This window comes from Pseudophryne corroboree, chromosome 4, assembly GCF_028390025.1.
Source record: "Pseudophryne corroboree isolate aPseCor3 chromosome 4, aPseCor3.hap2, whole genome shotgun sequence".
Lineage (NCBI taxonomy): Eukaryota > Metazoa > Chordata > Amphibia > Anura > Myobatrachidae > Pseudophryne > Pseudophryne corroboree.
In genome coordinates this window covers 612,627,833-612,646,884 of record NC_086447.1, presented here as the reverse complement: position 1 = coordinate 612,646,884, position 19,052 = coordinate 612,627,833, and the positions used below count along the sequence as shown (strand labels likewise).

General features: G+C 41.8%; 1 protein-coding gene across 1 annotated transcript in view; it reads left to right on the top strand.

Moving 5' to 3' along the window:
- The window catches only part of TRIM67 (tripartite motif containing 67), a 310,592-nt gene that overhangs the window by 254,989 nt on the left and 36,551 nt on the right, over nt 1-19,052 (top strand). The window contains exon 9 of the mRNA XM_063917642.1: nt 14,633-14,795. Within this exon, the coding sequence (XP_063773712.1) occupies nt 14,633-14,795 (163 nt within the window). The remainder of the gene's footprint in view (nt 1-14,632; nt 14,796-19,052) is intronic.

Here is a 19,052-nt window from a genome sequence, read left to right as displayed (position 1 = left end):
TGTATTGCATAGAGCCATGGTCAGTACTATCTGTGATGAGAGGGGATGATGCCCATCAATATTTATCTACTGGACCTGTTGATTTCTAGCTATCAGTAAGCTATGCACTCTGGTAACATTAATGCAAAAAATTTACTTGTTTAGAAAAATCCTTTCAGTCTGCAGATTCACAGTGAAGCCGTGTAGGATAGCAATCAGATATTATAGATTTAAGTTCTTAAGGGGGGTACACATGGAGTGATCCGTGCTTAAATTCTAAGCAATCTGACTAGTAGCCCTATACCTACTTACCCTGTGCAATGGATCCAGCGATGATGGGCCCGGCTTTGACGTCACTCCCTCACCCTCCGTTGTCCTGGACACGCCTGCGTTATACTCACCACTCCCCGAAAACGCTCACCAATGGTCCGGATCCGCCCCTCCACGCCTCCTTGCTGTCAATCTTCTTAGCGGTCGCCACTGCGACCGCTCCCGTCGGAAGCCGCGGCGTAACCCAGTGACCCCTGTCGCCAGGCAACGTCGCGCCCGCCGCGCATGCGCATTCTGCACCCATTCGCACAGCAGCGAAAAACCGCTGTTAGCGAACGGGTCGGAATGACCCCCATTATCCTTACTATCACTAATTAGTTATAGCAACACAGTTAATGAAAGCTATATCAGTCTGTAACATCAGCAGGCAATTCAATATAAATACTAGGCCTATTGAGTTACTGGCAGTGGCAGTTATTTTTAACGATGGACAGCCCCCCACCCCCACCCCCTGTAAAACCTGTCTGTGACTGCACTGGTTTTATTGTGACTGGCAGTGGCTTCCCATTGAAGGTACTACCTGCCAAAAACATACATGACAGGCAGCCCCAGCGGGAGGTGATTTCTCCCTGTGGGACTGCCAGACCAGGCTGCAATTAGCAGAGAGCGTGCTTCCAGTAGGATGTCATTCCCTGTCTTTTTGTCAGCTGCACCCAGCTTCTAGGTGTCGCCTGCCAGATCCATTGCGCATGTGCTGGTACCTAGCTGCACCCAGCTGGGCTTTTTGCTTCCTCTTCCCCTCTCCAGACTCCGGGCATGGATAGCGGCAGACCGAGACCTACAAGCAGGTAGGGGTCGCCACTGGTTGCAAGCTATAACAAATTTAAAATTATTGTGACTCCACACACAGCGTACTTCAAAACCCCCACTGACCCTCACTAGGTGAACAATCAATCACCCACTATTAACCTAGTAACTGATAATACCCTGCTCTGTTACTTCCCTGCCTTGCACAGAGGAAGTTATATGACGCGGAAATTGCTTACTCTATGAAACGAAGAAGTTCAGCTTTATTATAAGCTTTATGACCTATCAGCCCCAGCTCTCATCCTATGATGGTAGCGCTGCAGATGAATGTTGTAAGAGCTGGGTACGATGGGCATTATCCATAGTAAAATAGGAACCACATAGGCTCAGTGTTGAGACGTGGCTCTTCAGAATGTCTGTTGCCCATATCTCAGGGTCCCATTGATCATTGATCACATATCCAATGCGATCTGGGCGCGATATGTGGAGAGACAGCGTGGGACCACAGGGGGGTAAGCTATCATTTTTAATTATTCTGGTGAATGGGTGGGCAGTGGCCCCAGTGCATTGCTTTGCCAAAGGCCCTCAATGCTGTTAAGACAGGGATGTCTCCAGAAACTGGTGAATACGCACAAGCACCATTTTCTAGGGACTGCATTAGCTGCAGCACATAGACACCAAGTAAGGTTCATGGAAATACAGGGGAGGGGCTTCCCATTGGAATCCAAAAATATACTGGTAGGTTAATTGGCTCCCAACAAAAATTAACCCTAGTGTTTAAGTGTGTAACTACAGATGTAGCCACCTTTATCTTGACCGATTCTATGCCTAGACGGGCGTTTAGTCACGCTAAGGCGATAGCTTAGCTTACTGAGTTTAATCACAGGCAGGCGCGTTGAGGCGATTCTAGATACTCAGCATGCATTACACATCTCCACCACTGGGTGGCTAATGCTCCACTAATCCAGTACTTTCGATCGTACAGCGGCGGATTGATCTACAGCTCTGGCAAATGGTCAGTGACGACTGTAATGTTAATAGATGGTGACCAATGGTCAGACGGTGAGAGTTCTCAATATGTATAAAAAGTTTATACAGACACAAACGAACATGTTAAAACACTTGTGTATGCAGACGCAAGATTGTGTATGGAGACGCAACTAATTGTGAAAAAGAATGTATGTACAATGCATAAACACCGTGCTTTTGAAATACATGTACAGTATGAGCGTAAGATTTCCGGTGACATTCACTTTATTATAATATTTTTCATTGTTATACCTTCAATGGAAGGGTGCACACAGGTTTCACATAAATCTTGCCTTGTAACCTGATCGGAACTCCCTACCTGTCTACTGCATGAACTGTGCAGGCTCCCAGGGAGGAAGGGGAAAGTGGGATGGGGGTAGGGCGAGGCAGTGGAAAATACTGCGTTCAAAGAACAGGCCAATGCTGAAGGCAGATGTTCATGTGCCTTGGACATTTTGTCACTTTGTGATGCGATGGGGTCTGGGGTATCGTTAAGTGCATAGACCTCGCTTATCCCTATTGACCCTGTGTATTTTAGCTAGGGGATTCTGACGCTCCTTCAGCATTGCCCCATGACCTACAAAATCTGTGCTGTTACTTGCTCCATAGCCGAGGGCCTCCATGGGGCAAGGAGTCACAGGCGGTAGCCATTTCAATTGAGTCTGCCCTGCTACAGAATTGTATGTATACCGTATGGTGCATAGAACCTTAACAGTACAACCGCTCCTGCAGCTTTGCCCTGTTTTATGTGAATAACTCCCTCCATGTCTACTGCATGACCTGTGCAGGCTCCCAGGGGGGAAGGGCGATGGGCTAGCGGGAGGCAGTGGAAAATACCGTGCTTTTGAAATGCAAGTACTGTATGAGTCCGAGTCCCCAGAATGTTCTTATAGTGTACTAATTAGCACGAACAGCTTGTAACGTACAGTGGCAAGTTTAATCTTTCTTAATATAATGGAGAGATAAAAGCTCCTCCCTAAGTTCCTAGATGCCAAATCACCGTCCTTAGTATCTCTGTACAGTATGTTCTACTAGTGTACTAATTAGCACGAACAGCTTTTAACTGGATGCCAAATCACCGTCCTTAGTATCTCTGTACAGTATGTTCTATTAGGGTACTAATTAGCACGAACAGCTTGTCACGTACAGCGGCAAGTTTAATCTTTCTATGTATAATGGAGAGAGATAAAAGCTCCTCAGTAAGTTCCTGGGTGCCAAATCACCGTCCTTAGTATCGATGTATAATATTTTCTACTAGTGTACTAATTAGCACGAACAGCTTGTAACGTACAGTGGCAAGTTTAATCTATGTATAATGGAGAGAGATAAAAGCTCCTCAGTAAGTTCCTGGATGCCAAATCACCGTCCTTAGTATCTCTGTATAGTATATTCTATTAGGGTACTAATTAGCACGAACAGCTAATTAGTACCCTAATAGAACATACTGTACAGAGATACTAAGGACGGTGATTTGGCATCCAGGAACTTACTGAGGAGCTTTTATCTCTCTCCATTATACATAGAAAGATTAAACTTGCCGCTGTACGTTACAAGCTGTTCGTGCTAATTAGTACCCTAATAGAACATACTGTACAGAGATACTAAGTACAGTGATTTGGCATCCAGTTAAAAGCTGTTCGTGCTAATTAGTACACTAGTAGAACATACTGTACAGAGATACTAAGGATGGTGATTTGGCATCTAGGAACTTCCAGAGGAGCTTTTATCTCTCTCCATTATTCATAGAATGATTAAACTTACCACTGTACGTTACAAGCTGTTCATGCTAATTAGTACACTAGTAGAACATACTGTACAGAGATACTAAGGATGGTGATTTGACATCTAGGAACTTACAGAGGATCTTTTATCTCTCTTCATTATACATAGAAAGATTAAACTTGCCACTGTACGTCACAAGCTGTTCGTGCTAATTAGTACACTAGTAGAACATAGAGTACAGAGATACTAAGTATGGTAATTTGGCACCCAGGAACTTAGGGAGGAGCTTTTATCTCTCTCCATTATATTTAGAAAGATTACAATGGAGAGAGATTAAAGCTCCTTCCTAAGTTCATGGATGCCAAATCAGTATACTTAGTATCTCTGTACAGTATGTTCTATTAGGGTACTAATTAGCACGAACAGCTTGTAACATACAGCAGCAAGTTTAATCTTTCTATGTATAGTGGAGAGAGATAAAAGCTCCTCTGTAAGTTCCTGGATGCCAAATCACCGTCCTTAGTATCTATGTATAGTATTTTCTACCAGTGTACTAATTAGCACGAACAGCTTGTAACGTACAGTGGCAAGTTTAATCTTTCTATGTATAATGGAGAGATAAAAGCTCCTCTGTAAGTTCCTAGATACCAAATCACCGTCCTTAGTATCTCTGTACAGTATGTTCTTCTAGTGTACTAATTAGCACGAACAGCTTGTAACGTACAGTGGCAAGTTTAATCTTTCTATATATAATGGAGAGATAAAAGCTCCTCCCTAAGATCCTAGATGCCAAATCACAGTCCTTAGTATCTCTGTACAGTATGTTCTATTAGGGTACTAATTAGCACGAACAGCTTGTAACGTACAGCGGCAAGTTTAATCTTTCTATGTATAATGGAGAGAGATAAAAGCTCCTCAGTAAGTTCCTGGATACCAAATCACCGTCCTTAGTATCTATGTATACTATTTTCTACTAGTGTACTAATTAGCTCGAACAGCTTGTAACGCACAGTGGCAAGTTTAATATTTCTATGTATAATGGAGAGAGATAAAAGCTCCTAAGTAAGTTCCTGGATGCCAAATCACCGTCCTTAGTATCTGTATAGTATTTTCTGTTAGGGTACTAATTAGCACGAACAGCTAATTAGTACCCTAATAGAACATACTGTACAGAGATACTAAGTATGGTGATTTGGCATCCAGTTAAAAGCTGTTCGTGCTAATTAGTACACTAGTAGAACATACTGTACAGAGATACTAAGGACGGGGATTTGGCATCTAGGAACTTCCAGAGGAGCTTTTATCTCTCTCCATTATTCATATAATGATTAAACTTACCACTGTACGTTACAAGCTGTTCATGCTAATTAGTACACTAGTAGAACATACTGTACAGAGATACTAAGGATGGTGATTTGACATCTAGGAACTTACAGAGGATCTTTTATCTCTCTCCATTATACATAGAAAGATTAAACTTCCCACTGTACGTCACAAGCTGATCGTGCTAATTAGTACACTAGTAGAACATAGAGTACAGAGATACTAAGGATGGTAATTTGGCACCCAGGAACTTAGGGAGGAGCTTTTATCTCTCCATTCTATTTAGAAAGATTACAATGGAGAGAGATTAAAGCTCCTCCCTAAGTTCGTGGATGCCAAATCAGTGTACTTAGTATCTCTGTACAGTATGTTCTATTAGGGTACTAATTCGCACGAACAGCTTGTAACATACAGTGGCAAGTTTAATCTTTCTATTTATAATGGAGAGATAAAAGCTCCTCTGTAAGTTCCTAGATGCCAAATCACCGTCCTTAGTATCTCTGCACAGTATGTTCTTCTAGTGTACTAATTAGCACGAACAGCTTTTAACTGGATGCCAAATCACCATACTTAGTATCTCTGTACAGTATGTTCTATTAGGGTACTAATTAGCACGAACAGCTTGTAACATACAGCGGCAAGTTTAATCTTTCTATGTATAATGGAGAGATAAAAGCTCCTCAGTAAGTTCCTGGATGCCAAATCACCGTCCTTAGTATCTATGTATAGTATTTTCTACTAGTGTACTAATTAGCACGAACAGCTTGTAACGTACAGTGGCAAGTTTAATCTTTCTATGTATAATGGAGAGAGATAAAAGCTCCTCAGTAAGTTCCTGGATGCCAAATCACCGTCCTTAGTATCTCTGTATAGTATTTTCTACTAGTGTACTAATTAGCACGAACAGCTTGTAACGTACAGTGGCAAGTGTAATCTTTCTATGTATAATGGAGAGATAATAGCTCCTCTGTAAGTTCCTAGATGCCAAATCACCGTCCTTAGTATCTCTGTACAGTATGTTCTTCTAGTGTACTAATTAGCACGAACAGCTTGTAACGTACAGTGGCAAGTTTAATCTTTCTGTATAAAATAATGGAGAGATAAAAGCTCCTCCCTAACTTCCTAGATGCCAAATCACAGTCCTTAGTATCTCTGTACAGTATGTTCTATTAGGGTACTAATTAGCACGAACAGCTTGTAACGTACAGCGGCAAGTTTAGTCTTTCTATGTATAATGGAGAGAGATAAAAGCTCCTCAGTAAGTTCCTGTATACCAAATCACCGTCCTTATTATCTATGTATAGTATTTTCTACTAGTGTACTAATTAGCTCGAACAGCTTGTAACGTACAGTGGCAAGTTTAATATTTCTATGTGTAATGGAGAGAGATAAAAGCTCCTAAGTAAGTTCCTGGATGCCAAATCACCGTCCTTAGTATCTGTATAGTATTTTCTATTAGGGTACTAATTAGCACGAACAGCTAATTAGTACCCTAATAGAACACACTGTACAGAGATACTAAGTACGGTGATTTGGCATCCAGTTAAAAGCTGTTCATGCTAATTAGTACACAAGTAGAACATACTGTACAGAGATACTAAGGACGGTGATTTGGCATCTAGGAACTTCCAGAGGATCTTTTATCTCTCTCCATTATACATAGAAAGATTAAACTTCCCTCTGTACGTCACAAGCTGATCGTGCTAATTAGTACACTAGTAGAACATAGAGTACAGAGATACTAAGGATGGTAATTTGGCACCCAGGAACTTAGGGAGGAGCTTTTATCTCTCTCCATTATATTTAGAAAGATTACAATGGAGAGAGATTAAAGCTCCTCCCTAAGTTCGTGGATGCCAAATCAGTGTACTTAGTATCTCTGTACAGTATGTTCTATTAGGGTACTAATTAGCACGAACAGCTTGTAACGTACAGCGGCAAGTTTAATCTTTCTATGTATAATGGAGAGAGATAAAAGCTCCTCAGTAAGTTCCTGGATGCCAAATCACCGTCCTTATTATCTATGTATAGTATTTTCTACTAGTGTACTAATTAGCTCGAACAGCTTGTAACGTACAGTGGCAAGTTTAATATTTCTATGTATAATGGAGAGAGATAAAAGCTCCTAAGTAAGTTCCTGGATGCCAAATCACCGTCCTTAGTATCTGTATAGTATTTTCTATTAGGGTACTAATTAGCACGAACAGCTAATTAGTACCCTAATAGAACATACTGTACAGAGATACTAAGTACGGTGATTTGGCATCCAGTTAAAAGCTGTTCATGCTAATTAGTACACTAGTAGAACATACTGTACAGAGATACTAAGGACGGTGATTTGGCATCTAGGAACTTCCAGAGGATCTTTTATCTCTCTCCATTATACATAGAAAGATTAAACTTCCCACTGTACGTCACAAACTGATCGTGCTAATTAGTACACTAGTAGAACATAGAGTACAGAGATACTAAGGATGGTAATTTGGCACCCAGGAACTTAGGGAGGAGCTTTTATCTCTCTCCATTATATTTAGAAAGATTACAATGGAGAGAGATTAAAGCTCCTCCCTAAGTTCGTGGATGCCAAATCAGTGTACTTAGTATCTCTGTACAGTATGTTCTATTAGGGTACTAATTAGCACGAACAGCTTGTAACATACAGCAGCAAGTTTAATCTTTCTATGTATAATGGAGATAAAAGCTCCTCTGTAAGTTCCTAGATGCCAAATCACCGTCCTTATTATCTCTGCACAGTATGTTCTTCTAGTGTACTAATTAGCACAAACAGCTTTTAACTGGATGCCAAATCACCATACTTAGTATCTATGTACAGCATGTTCTATTAGGGTACTAATTAGCACGAACAGCTTGTAACATACAGCGGCAAGTTTAATCTTTCTATGTATAATGGAGAGATAAAAGCTCCTCAGTAAGTTCTTGGTTGCCAAATCACCGTCCTTAGTATCTCTGTATAGTATTTTCTATTAGGGTACTAATTAGCACGAACAGCTAATTAGTACCCTAATAGAACATACTGTACAGAGATACTTAGTACGGTGATTTGGCATCCAGGAACTAACTGAGGAGCTTTTATCTCTCTCCATTATACATAGAAATATTAAACTTGCCACTGTACGTTACAAGCTGTTTGTGCTAAATTAGTACCCTAATAGAACATACTGTACAGAGATACTAAGGATGGTGATTTGGCACCCATGAACTAACTGAGGAGCTTTTATCTCTCTCCATTATTCATAGAATGATTAAACTTACCACTGTACGTTACAAGCTGTCCGTGCTAATTAGTACACTAGTAGAACATATTGTACAGAGATACTAAGGATGGTGATTTGGCATTCAGTTAAAAGCTGTTCGTGCTAATTAGTACCCTAATAGAAAATACTGTACAGAGATACTAAGGACGGTGATTTGGCAACCAGTAACTTAGGGAGGAGCTTTTATCTCTCTATATTATACTAGAAAGGTTAAACTTGCCACTGTACGTTACAAGCTGTTCGTGCTAATTAGTACACTAGTAGAAAATACTATACATAGATACTAAGGACGGTGATTTGGCATCCAGGAACTTACTGAGGAGCTTTTATCTCTCCATTATACATAGAAAGATTAAACTTGCCGCTGTATGTTACAAGCTGTTCGTGATAATTAGTACCCTAATAGAACATACTGTACAGAGATACTACGGACAGTGATTTGGCATCCACGAATTTAGGGAGGAGCTTTTATCTCTCTCCATTATACTTAGAAAGATTACAATGGAGAGAGATAAAAGCTCCTCTAAAAGTTCCTGGATGCAAAATCACTGTACTTAGTATCTCTGTACAGTAAGTACAGTGATTTTGCATCCAGGAACTTAGGGAGGAGCTTTTATCTCTCTCCATTGTAATCTTTCTAAGTATAATGGAGAGAGATAAAAGCTCCTTCGTGGATGCCAAATAACTGTCCGTAGTATCTCTGTACAGTATGTTCTATTAGGGTACTAATTAGCATGAACAGCTTGTAACATACAGCGGCAAGTTTAATCTTTCTATGTATAATGGAGAGATAAAAGCTCCTCAGTAAGTTCCTGGATGCCAAATCACCGTCCTTAGTATCTATGTATAGTATTTTCTACTAGTGTACTAATTAGCACGAACAGCTTGTAACGTACAGTGGCAAGTTTAATCTTTCTATGTATAATGGAGAGAGATAAAAGCTCCTCAGTAAGTTCCTGGATGCCAAATCACCGTCCATAGTATCTCTGTATAGTATTTTCTATTAGGGTACTAATTAGCACGAACAGCTAATTAGTACCCTAATAGAACATACTGTACAGAGATACTAAGTACAGTGATTTGGCATCCAGGAACTTACTGAGGAGCTTTTATCTCTCTCCATTATACATAGAAAGATTAAACCTGCTATGTACATTACAAGCTGTTCGTGCTAATTAGTACCCTAATAGGACATACTGTACAGAGATACTAAAGACGGTAATTTGGCCCCCAGTAACTTAGGGAGGAGCTTTTATCTCTCTCCGTTATACTTAGAAAGATTACAATTGAGAGAGATTAAAGCTCCTCCCTAAGTTCGTGGATGCCAAATCACTGTCCTTAGTATCTCTGTACAGTATGTTCTACTAGTGTACTAATTAGCACGAACAGCTTGTAACGTACAGTGGCAAGTGTAATTTTTCTAAGTATAATGGAGAGAGATAAAAACTCCTCCCTATGTTCCTGGATGTCAAATTACCATGCTTAGCATTTCTGTACAGTATTTCCTATCTAATCAGAAACCCTGCATCCTGTGCAAGCTAGGCGGACAACTGAAGGGGACCCGAAACACGGTTGCTTCCCGTTTCCCTTTCCAGGGTCATATAACCTAGTGGTTGATCTGTCCTGAAAGCCAAGAGTCTCCTCTTTTGTATGGCATTAGTCCTGAGTCTCTGGGACACCCAGAACCAGAGATATCAGTACGCAAAGTGGACCCATTTTCCCATAGACTATAATGGGCCCGTTAATTCAGACCCACCATGGGTTCCAACACTTGCCATGAGCCTTGTGGGGGTCACAGAAACTTGGGGTTGGTACCCTCCGGTAGCTAATTGTCTCCCCTTCCATACCAACCTAGCGATGAAGGCTCCCACCTTCCACGCTGAGAGTCCCAAAGTGCCAACCTTTTTTTTTTATATGTTCCCGTGACATTCACTTTATTATTATTTTTTTCTTTGTTATACATTCAATGAAAGGGTGCACACAGGTTTCACATAAATCAAAGTAAATCTGCAGCAGCGATTCATTCCGCTATATATAAATACACAGCGGTAATGAGTATAAATTAGTGTATTCCGATGCAACTGAGCAACACAGTACTGTAGATCGTCGGCATTTGTGTATTGTACCTGACCTGAACTCCCTCCCTGTCCACTGCATGACCTGTGCAGACTCCCAGGGAGGAAGGGCGATGGGGGTAGGGAGAGGCAGTGGAAAATACCGTGCTCTTGAAATACAAGTATTAGCGTCCGAGTCCCCTAAGGCATAAACCAACACCAATGGGAAGTGCCAACTTTTTTTTTAATGTGTTCCTGTAACATTCACTTTATTATTTTTTTTCTTTGTTATACATTCAATGGAAGGGTGCACACAGGTTTCACATAAATCAGAGTGGGCTGTTGCACATGTCTTGTAACCTGATCGGAACTCCCTCCCTGTCTACTGCATGTACTTTGCAGGCTCCCAGGGGGGGAAGGGGAAAGTGGGATGGGGGTAGGGCGAGGCAGTGGAAAATACAGTGTTCAAAGAAAAGGCATAATCAAAACCATGGGGAACTTTGCGGTGTATCGTTATGTGCATTGACCTCGCTTATCCCTATCACCCCTGTGTATTTTAGCTAGGGGATTCTGATGCTCCTTCAGCATTGCCCCGTAGCCTGCAAAATCTTTGCTGTTACTTGCTCCATAGCCGAGTGCCTCCATGGAGCTAGGAGTCACAGGCGGTAGCCATTTCAATTCAGTCTGCCCTGCTATAGAATTGCATGTGTACCGTACGGTGCATAGAACCTTGACAGTAGAAACTCTCCTGCAGCTTTGCCCTGCTTTATGTAAAACATGTGTTTTGTCAGTTTGCTATGCGATCGAGCCCGGTGTAACGTAATGTGCATAGACCTCGCTTATCTCTATCGCCCCTGTGTATTTTGGCTAGGGGATTGTGATGCTTCATCAGCATTGCCCCGTAGCCTGCAAAAATTATACCATCTCTCACTCCATATCCGAGCGCTGCCTGCCACATGGTGGGGGTTCAGGGGCGGTGGCCATTTTGCCAGTGTGCTATGCGATCGAGTCCGGTGTACCGTAATGTGCATAGACCTCACTTATTCCTATTGCCCCTGTGTATTTTAGCTAGGGGATTGTGACGCTCCTTCAGCATTGCCCCATAGCCTGCAAAATCTGGACTGTTACTTGCTCTGTAGCCTAGAGCCTCCATGGGGCAAGGAGTCATAGGTGGTAGCCATTTCTATTGAGTCTACCCTGCTACAGAATTGTATGTGTACTGTACGGTGCATAGAACCTTTACAGTAGAACCGCTCCTGCAGCTTTGCCCTGGTTTTTGTGAATAAAAAAAAAATAAAGTGTCTGGAAAAAACTAACATGCATTCGTACTTTAGGAATTGAACCCGGGACTCTGAGTATAGGAAGCGGAACACTTCACCACTTCGCCGCAGACAGATGAATAAATCCATTGGTTTTGATTATGCTATAATGGCTAAGGGATTAGGATGCTAACATACTGTACAAAATTCCTAATCTCAAGAGGCAATAGTGAACTTCTAACACGTCCATTTGTGACAGTGTACACTACTGGTTTTATGTTGTTTGGTCTGCGGGACTTGGACGCTCACATATTCATAAAGTACTGTAGATGGATCATATACTGTATGCTGTACTATTTGCATCTGTACTGTAAATACTGTAATAAATAATGCAGCGTAATGAGTATTTACTGTATTAAATAATGCAGCGTAATGAGTATTTACTGTATGCAGCGTAATGAGACGCCTTAGTAAAGTAGTCTTTATATATTTCAGTATTGTATTTTACGGGAGACCACACGCATGCGCAGTGGTGATTTTAAAAAGCCACATCTGGTGGATGATCACAGGTATTACATGTAAAGGTAACGCCAAACGCTCTCCGTGCGATTAGGTACGCCTCTCTGTGACTAGGCGCGCCTCCCTACGCCCCGGGATGCTGCATATGCTCGATCGGGACTAACGCCTCAGCCAGTCAAGATAAAGGTGGCTACATCTGTAGATGGGCAAAATGCCGTCAACATCTATGTTTTTATGTAAGCATTTTTGTCTAATTACAAAGCATACTGGCAGTCTCAGGTGAGAAAGCCCTTCCCACTCTGTATTTTGATCATCCGTCAGTGGTTGTTGGTATTTTGTCCATCGGGATTTTTATTGTAGGTAAATTGACTGCATCCCCTCTGACTGCCTGTCTGGCTCTTGATTAGCAGATTGTGCTTCCTACTGATGAAGCCACTGCCAGGGAAGATTCCTAGTACACTGACTCCAAATGGCTTACTACTAGTTGGGGTGAATTTTACCCGGGGGCGATAGGTAAATCCACAAATGAATCTGATTCATTACAAACAAACCTATACAGGGACAATTGAAATGACAATGGGTATGGTATAGGCAGTAATATTGTTTCCAAACAGATTTCTCTAAATTTCCTAATTCCCAGCCTCACTCACTTCCTCATCTCCCGGCCCCATACCGCACCTCCTCCTCACTCATCCCTGGCTCAGCTTGGCTGGTGGGCAAGACAACAGGTAGCAGTCATCATTAGGGATGGACATTTAATAGTTGCCAGGTTTTCTGACATCAAATTCAGGCACGCGATGGCTACTAGCCATCGCATCCAAACCATAGGGCGTGTGCATGGTCAGAAGCATTCAGAGCTCCATCCATGTGCGCACCAGCTGAGCTGCGGACACCACCATGTGTCCACAGCTGCATAGAAGCTGTCAGCAAGCAGATGAGCATCAGAATGCTAACCATCGGCTTCTGATGTGCATCCAACGTCAACACTGGTAGTATGGTTGGATCTCTGGAGCCAGGTATTCCCCCTTCTTCCCCACCCAAAGGGGACTAAATAGAGTGCTTCTCTGAAATCATGCTGAGAGAAACTGTCCAGGAGCACAGCCAGGGCCATCTGCGCTCACATTTTTCTTCTTGCTCCTTACACCTGTGGGAGAGACGCACGCTCCCTCATAGCACCTATAGCCAATCGGATGCATTCACTCTCCCTGCCTTCCTGTCTCTGAGGTAGTGATGTCCATTAAAGATTGCACCATCAATGGATTTGATCCATCAGTGGTTTAAACATCAATGGGTCAGTGCTGCGCATGTGCAGAACACGGCCATTGGACCCCTGCCGAAGATGTTTGCTTAACATCAGTCACCGCCATCGGTGACAAAAAAAACAACAACACTTGTTGCAAACCATTGATGATCGATGGCCAGCCTCACCTGAGGTGAGTAACACAGACAGTTACGGTGACTTCCCTGTCGGGCGTGCACCTGGTCAGAGTCAGACTTCCCAGTAAGTAATAATAATAAATAATAGTAATGTTATTTATATAACACTTTTCTAACAGTAGGACTCAATGTGCTTTACATTTGCATTTAAAAAAACAAGCTTAACAGAAAAGAAAACTAGGCATTTGGGTTGTATTTTTTTTATTTATTTAGGAAATAAAGGGATATTAGTGACAGGTATGTCTTGAGTCTGTTTTTGAAGGATTCTAGAATGGAGATCTCTTGAACAGTGCAGCGAAGCAATTTCCTAGTACTAAGTACCTGGACATTCTGAGAGAGGGGAACCCGGGGCATGTGCTACAGTTTGTGATATAAATGTGTCCATTATTTTATGAATGATGCATACCTCCCGCGCGTGCTCCCAAAAAGGGTGTGGCCTAAGGAAAGGGGCGTGGCTACATGGAAGGACCCGCGATCGCGAGCCGCTCCCCGTTTTCATCAGTGGGGGGGCATGCCCAGCGCTCTGTGAGCCGCTGGCATGCCCCCTCTCCCTCTGACTCCAATGAATAGCGTCTATTCACCGCTGCTCTGCTAAGCAGGGCAGCGAGAGACAGATCCTCCAAACTGCCCCCCCCCCCCACCGCGGGACACTGCAGCCCGCGGGTGGGACAGCGGGACAGTCCTCAAAAAACGGGACTGTCCCGCAAAAATCGGGACAGTTGGGAGGTATGATGATGTCATTTTATAATCCTTGGAGGTGTCTGTAATTAACTTTTGTTTGCAAGTCATGTTAATACCACAACTTCCAGCTTCATTAGAACCATAAATGATGCTAATCTTGCCTTAAGTATTTCATGTATATTTTCTATTTAATATATCTATATACTGCTTTAATTTTGAAACTTGGTCATTGGTTTTGTACTTATTTACTCTTTTTCACTTTTTTTTTATCTTATAGAACAGAAGGAGGTGTGAGCAAGGGAACCACAGTAGGCATACTCCTGGATCTTAACAAACGCATACTAATTTTTCATATCAATGGGAAGCAGCAGGGACCTGTAGCCTTTGAGAACATTGATGGTGTGTTTATGCCAGCAATAAGTCTCAATCGAAATGTACAAGTAAGTCATAACATTTGTAAAAACTTGAAAGACACAATGTGCCCATGTGCCTCAGAATTCATAAGTAATGTCAATGGTGACTCTGCCAGGATCGACAGTAGAATGCCAGCGACAGTATCCTGACTCAGGGCCTGATTCCATGGAAGTGGGTGTATAATTCCGTACAAATAAAATGCAAATGCAGCAGGAGGCATCTTTAGGAGATATATAGACGCGTTCTGCATGCATCTGCAAGATCCAGTGCTTTGTCTGAGAATGCAGCATCGGATCACCATCGCAACCATTGGTCACGATTCGAGATGGTAGCAGATTGCGGTCAGTCTGCTTAAGTCGAAGCATACTCAGCCTGGCCGTAGGATTCGGATCACTGGGTCCAGGAAGTCTGCATGCCCAGCATGCAAACAAAACAGGGATGACATGACCCTTTTTTGATGTACGGTACTGGTTGCCACCCCCGCTCCGACCCACAAATGCCACAGCATGTCAATCATAGTACGCTAAGTAGGGCCTGCGAGCGATATTGCAAGACCCATTCTGCACATGCGCAGGAAGGGTGGTACGCATGAGCAGACCGCTAACCATCAGATTTGTATGTAAACCATCGGGTTTGTATACAAATGCAAATCAGGCCCTCAGTATAAATGGCACTTTCAGATTTTTTGCAATGCAGGCAATATAACTTTTAACATGCACTTTTAAAGTTATAATGTCTGGACTGTACAAACAGGACCATCTTAACATACAGGCACACTGGGTAACTGCCCAGGGCTGCAGAGTTGTAGGGGCCTTCGAGCAGGAGTAAGTGGTGGTCACACAATCAGAGCGGCCAGGCAACATTCTCTACCTGCCTCCCAGCCTACAGTAAGTGAATGGCTGTCAACATGCTGATTGGTGGAGTGCTGACAGCCATTCACTGTATGGAAGCATGTAGAAAGACAGCACAGGACCATGAAGGAGCTTTGTCCAGGACCCTCAATGTGTTAAGACGGCCCTGGTTAAATATTTATATAGGGCATCATATTCTGTTGTTCTTTACTGTTTGAACATCAGTAATAGAACAAAACTGGGTAATAACAGACGGACATAGAGGTAGGAAGGTGCTGCTCTTAAATTTACAATCTATAGGGAAATAGGCATTGATAACGCAAGAAATATCTGCTACCTGTTGCATAATGGTACTGCCAGGGTGCAAAGATTCTAAATGACATAGGGGTCTATTCATGAAGCAGTGAAAAGTGTGGAAAAGTGAGCCAGAAGAGAAGTTGCCCATGGCAATTAATCAGCGTTGAGGTAACATTTGTAAAGTGCATTCTATAAAATTATATGTACAGTAGCAGCAGCTCTCCACTGGCTCTCTTCTCCACACTTTTCACTGCTTAATGAATATATCCCTTTGTCACACAGCAATATTGACCTAGGGTCTAAGAGAATGTGAAAGTTAATAAAGACAAAATTTGCGAGGGGATGTAATTCGGTAGGATAGCTTATAAAGGTTATGTGAGCAGTTCTGGATCTGATAAGCTTGTTTGAAGAGGTGAGTTTTCAGGGAACACTTGAATGTTTGGAGACTAGGGGAGAGTCTTATTGTTCATGGGAGGGCATTCCACAGAGTGGACGCATCCCGAAATAAGTCCTGTAATTGTGAGTGGGAGTGAGTAATGCTCGTGATGAGAGACGCAGATCTTGTGCAGAGTGGAGAGCTTTGAGTAGGGATATATTTTGAGATAAGGGAACAGATGTATGTACCCTGTACTAGTTTGGTTAATACTAAAAGACTATAGATACTATAATAGGGAGCGCAAACATATAATATCTTAAAAACAATTTATTATTAATAAAACAGCATGTATTTGACCATAAAATGACTGCTGCAGAGCCAATTGGTAATTATACAGGAACAATTGATTATACCATACAGTGTTAAATAGACATATTTAGAAATGGTCCCCTATTAATTAAGATAAAGGGAATCCAATATATCCGATGATAAGGTGATGTATATTTATCGTTCCTTATTAACCCAACGAAACATTCAGTCAGCGTGTCCCTGTTGTTACAAGTAATTAGCAGCGGTGTTCAGAATTGCCTCATTAGTAGTAATTTTGATGTGATAGCACACACAAAGATGATTTGCAAATGTAATTGATTACCAGTTCCTTAGCAACGTATTTTTGACACCACTGTGCCGTATTTGAGATGATGCAAGTTTCTCACCAAGGTGCAGTGTGCGGACCCGTATCCTATGGCACAAGGATGTAGCGGCTATGCGGCAGTGGATGTTAACGTTGGTGCCGGGTCCTATGACACAAGGACCGCCCGGCACTGGAGCTGGACAAGCAGCCAAGTCGGAAATTTGGAAATGAGGCAAACCTTAGGGACACTGAGTAGTCGCTCGTGCTGCTGAATGTAGACGTCCTGGGACCAATATTGATTTAATCTTACGGCTCAGTAGTATCGTGGTCAGAATCCTTGACGCGTTTCTCCGGCTTAAATCATGCCGGTTTCCTCAGAAGGTATAACTGGTGATCAGTTCAATGTGGTATATAACAGAACATCAGCCAATCAGTGTTCAGTATAATTAAACACCTGATCTATAACAGGTGTAGGTATCATGCTGTTCAATCAGTATGGTCTCTGACGAGTGTATTTTCATGACTATTTATATATACACTCGCATGATTGAATATATATTATACATAACAATATAGCATTTTTCTTACATATGAAAAAGCAATAAATTGCTCATAATCAATTAATGGCATCGCGGAGAATCTATTTGTTTAAAGAAACTATTTGTTTAAAGAAAGAAAAAAAAGGAAAGGAAAGAAAAACTCTTTAATGATCAGCTCTATACTAAGATACGTATATGTTTTTCAGACCAACGTATTGCAGAGTTGCCAGTGGCGCATCACACTAATCGTCAGGTTTACCAACTGCAGCATCCTTGGTTCAAACCCCACTAGTCTCAGATTAATAATTTTGATCTGTTAATTTTTTGTTTTTATTTCTATTCAATTAACCTTTATTAAATAAACATATATTGGTCATCATATATATATCTATATATAGTTTACTAATTTCCCTAGAGTAATTAGTAGTTTGGTTAATAGCCTTATGTATAAGTAAAAGTATTTTATATTGAATACGTTCGAATACCTGTACTAGTAACCAGTGGAGTGACTGACAGAACGGATTAGCAAACGATGAATTGTTGGCGAGGAAGATCAGCTTTGCAGCTGCATTCAGAATGGATTGTAGTGGTGATAGTCTATTTTTGGAAAGACCAGTAGGGAGACTATTGCAGTAATCAAAGCAGGAGATAATGAGAGCATGAATTACGGTGTTTGCACTGTCCTGTGTAATATGTGGTCATATTTTGGATATGTTTTTTAGATGTATGTAACATGATTTTGAGACAGATTCAATGTGGGGAACAAAGGACAGTTCAGAGTGATGACACCTAGGCAGGGAGCTTGTGGGGTAGGGTTGATTGTTGAGTTATCAACAGTGATAAACATTTTAGGTTGGTAACTACTATTGGGTGGTGGAAATATAATTAATTCTATTTTGGAAATCTTAAGATGGAGGTGGAGAGATGACTTCCAAGATGAAATGGCAGATAAGCATTCAGTGACACGGACCAATTCATATGGTGCCAAATTTGGGGAGGATAGGTAGATTTGAGTATTATCCATGTACAGCTGATACTGGAATCCAAAACAGCTGATTAGTTTGCCAAGAGATGAGGTATAGATTGAGAAAAGCATAGGACCTGAGACTGGGCCTTGAGGTACTCCAAATGATAGAGGTAGCAAAGAGGAGGTAGATTCAAAGAAATGAACACTGAATGAACGATTAGATAGGATGAAAACCAAGAAATGGCTGTGTCCTGAAGAGCTAGGGATTGTAGTATTTGTATGAGAAGAGAGTGCTCAACAGTGTTGAAAGCAACAGAGAGGACTAAAAGAGTAATGGTCTTTGACTTAGCAATGACCAGATAATTCATTACCTTAGTCAGTGCTGTCTCTGTGGAGTGTTGGGAATGAAGGCCTGACTGAAATAGGTCCAGTAAGTTGTGCGAGTTAAGAAAGTGTGTGAGGCGAATGTATGCAATTCTCTCGTACTGTAGCTTGAAGGGGCATGGGAGCTGAGAAATTGGTTGGTAGTTTGAGAGAGATTTAGGGTCCTAATTTCATTTTTTTTTTCTTCGGAATGGGAGTAATCACTGCATGCTTGAAAAGTAATGGAAAGATACCA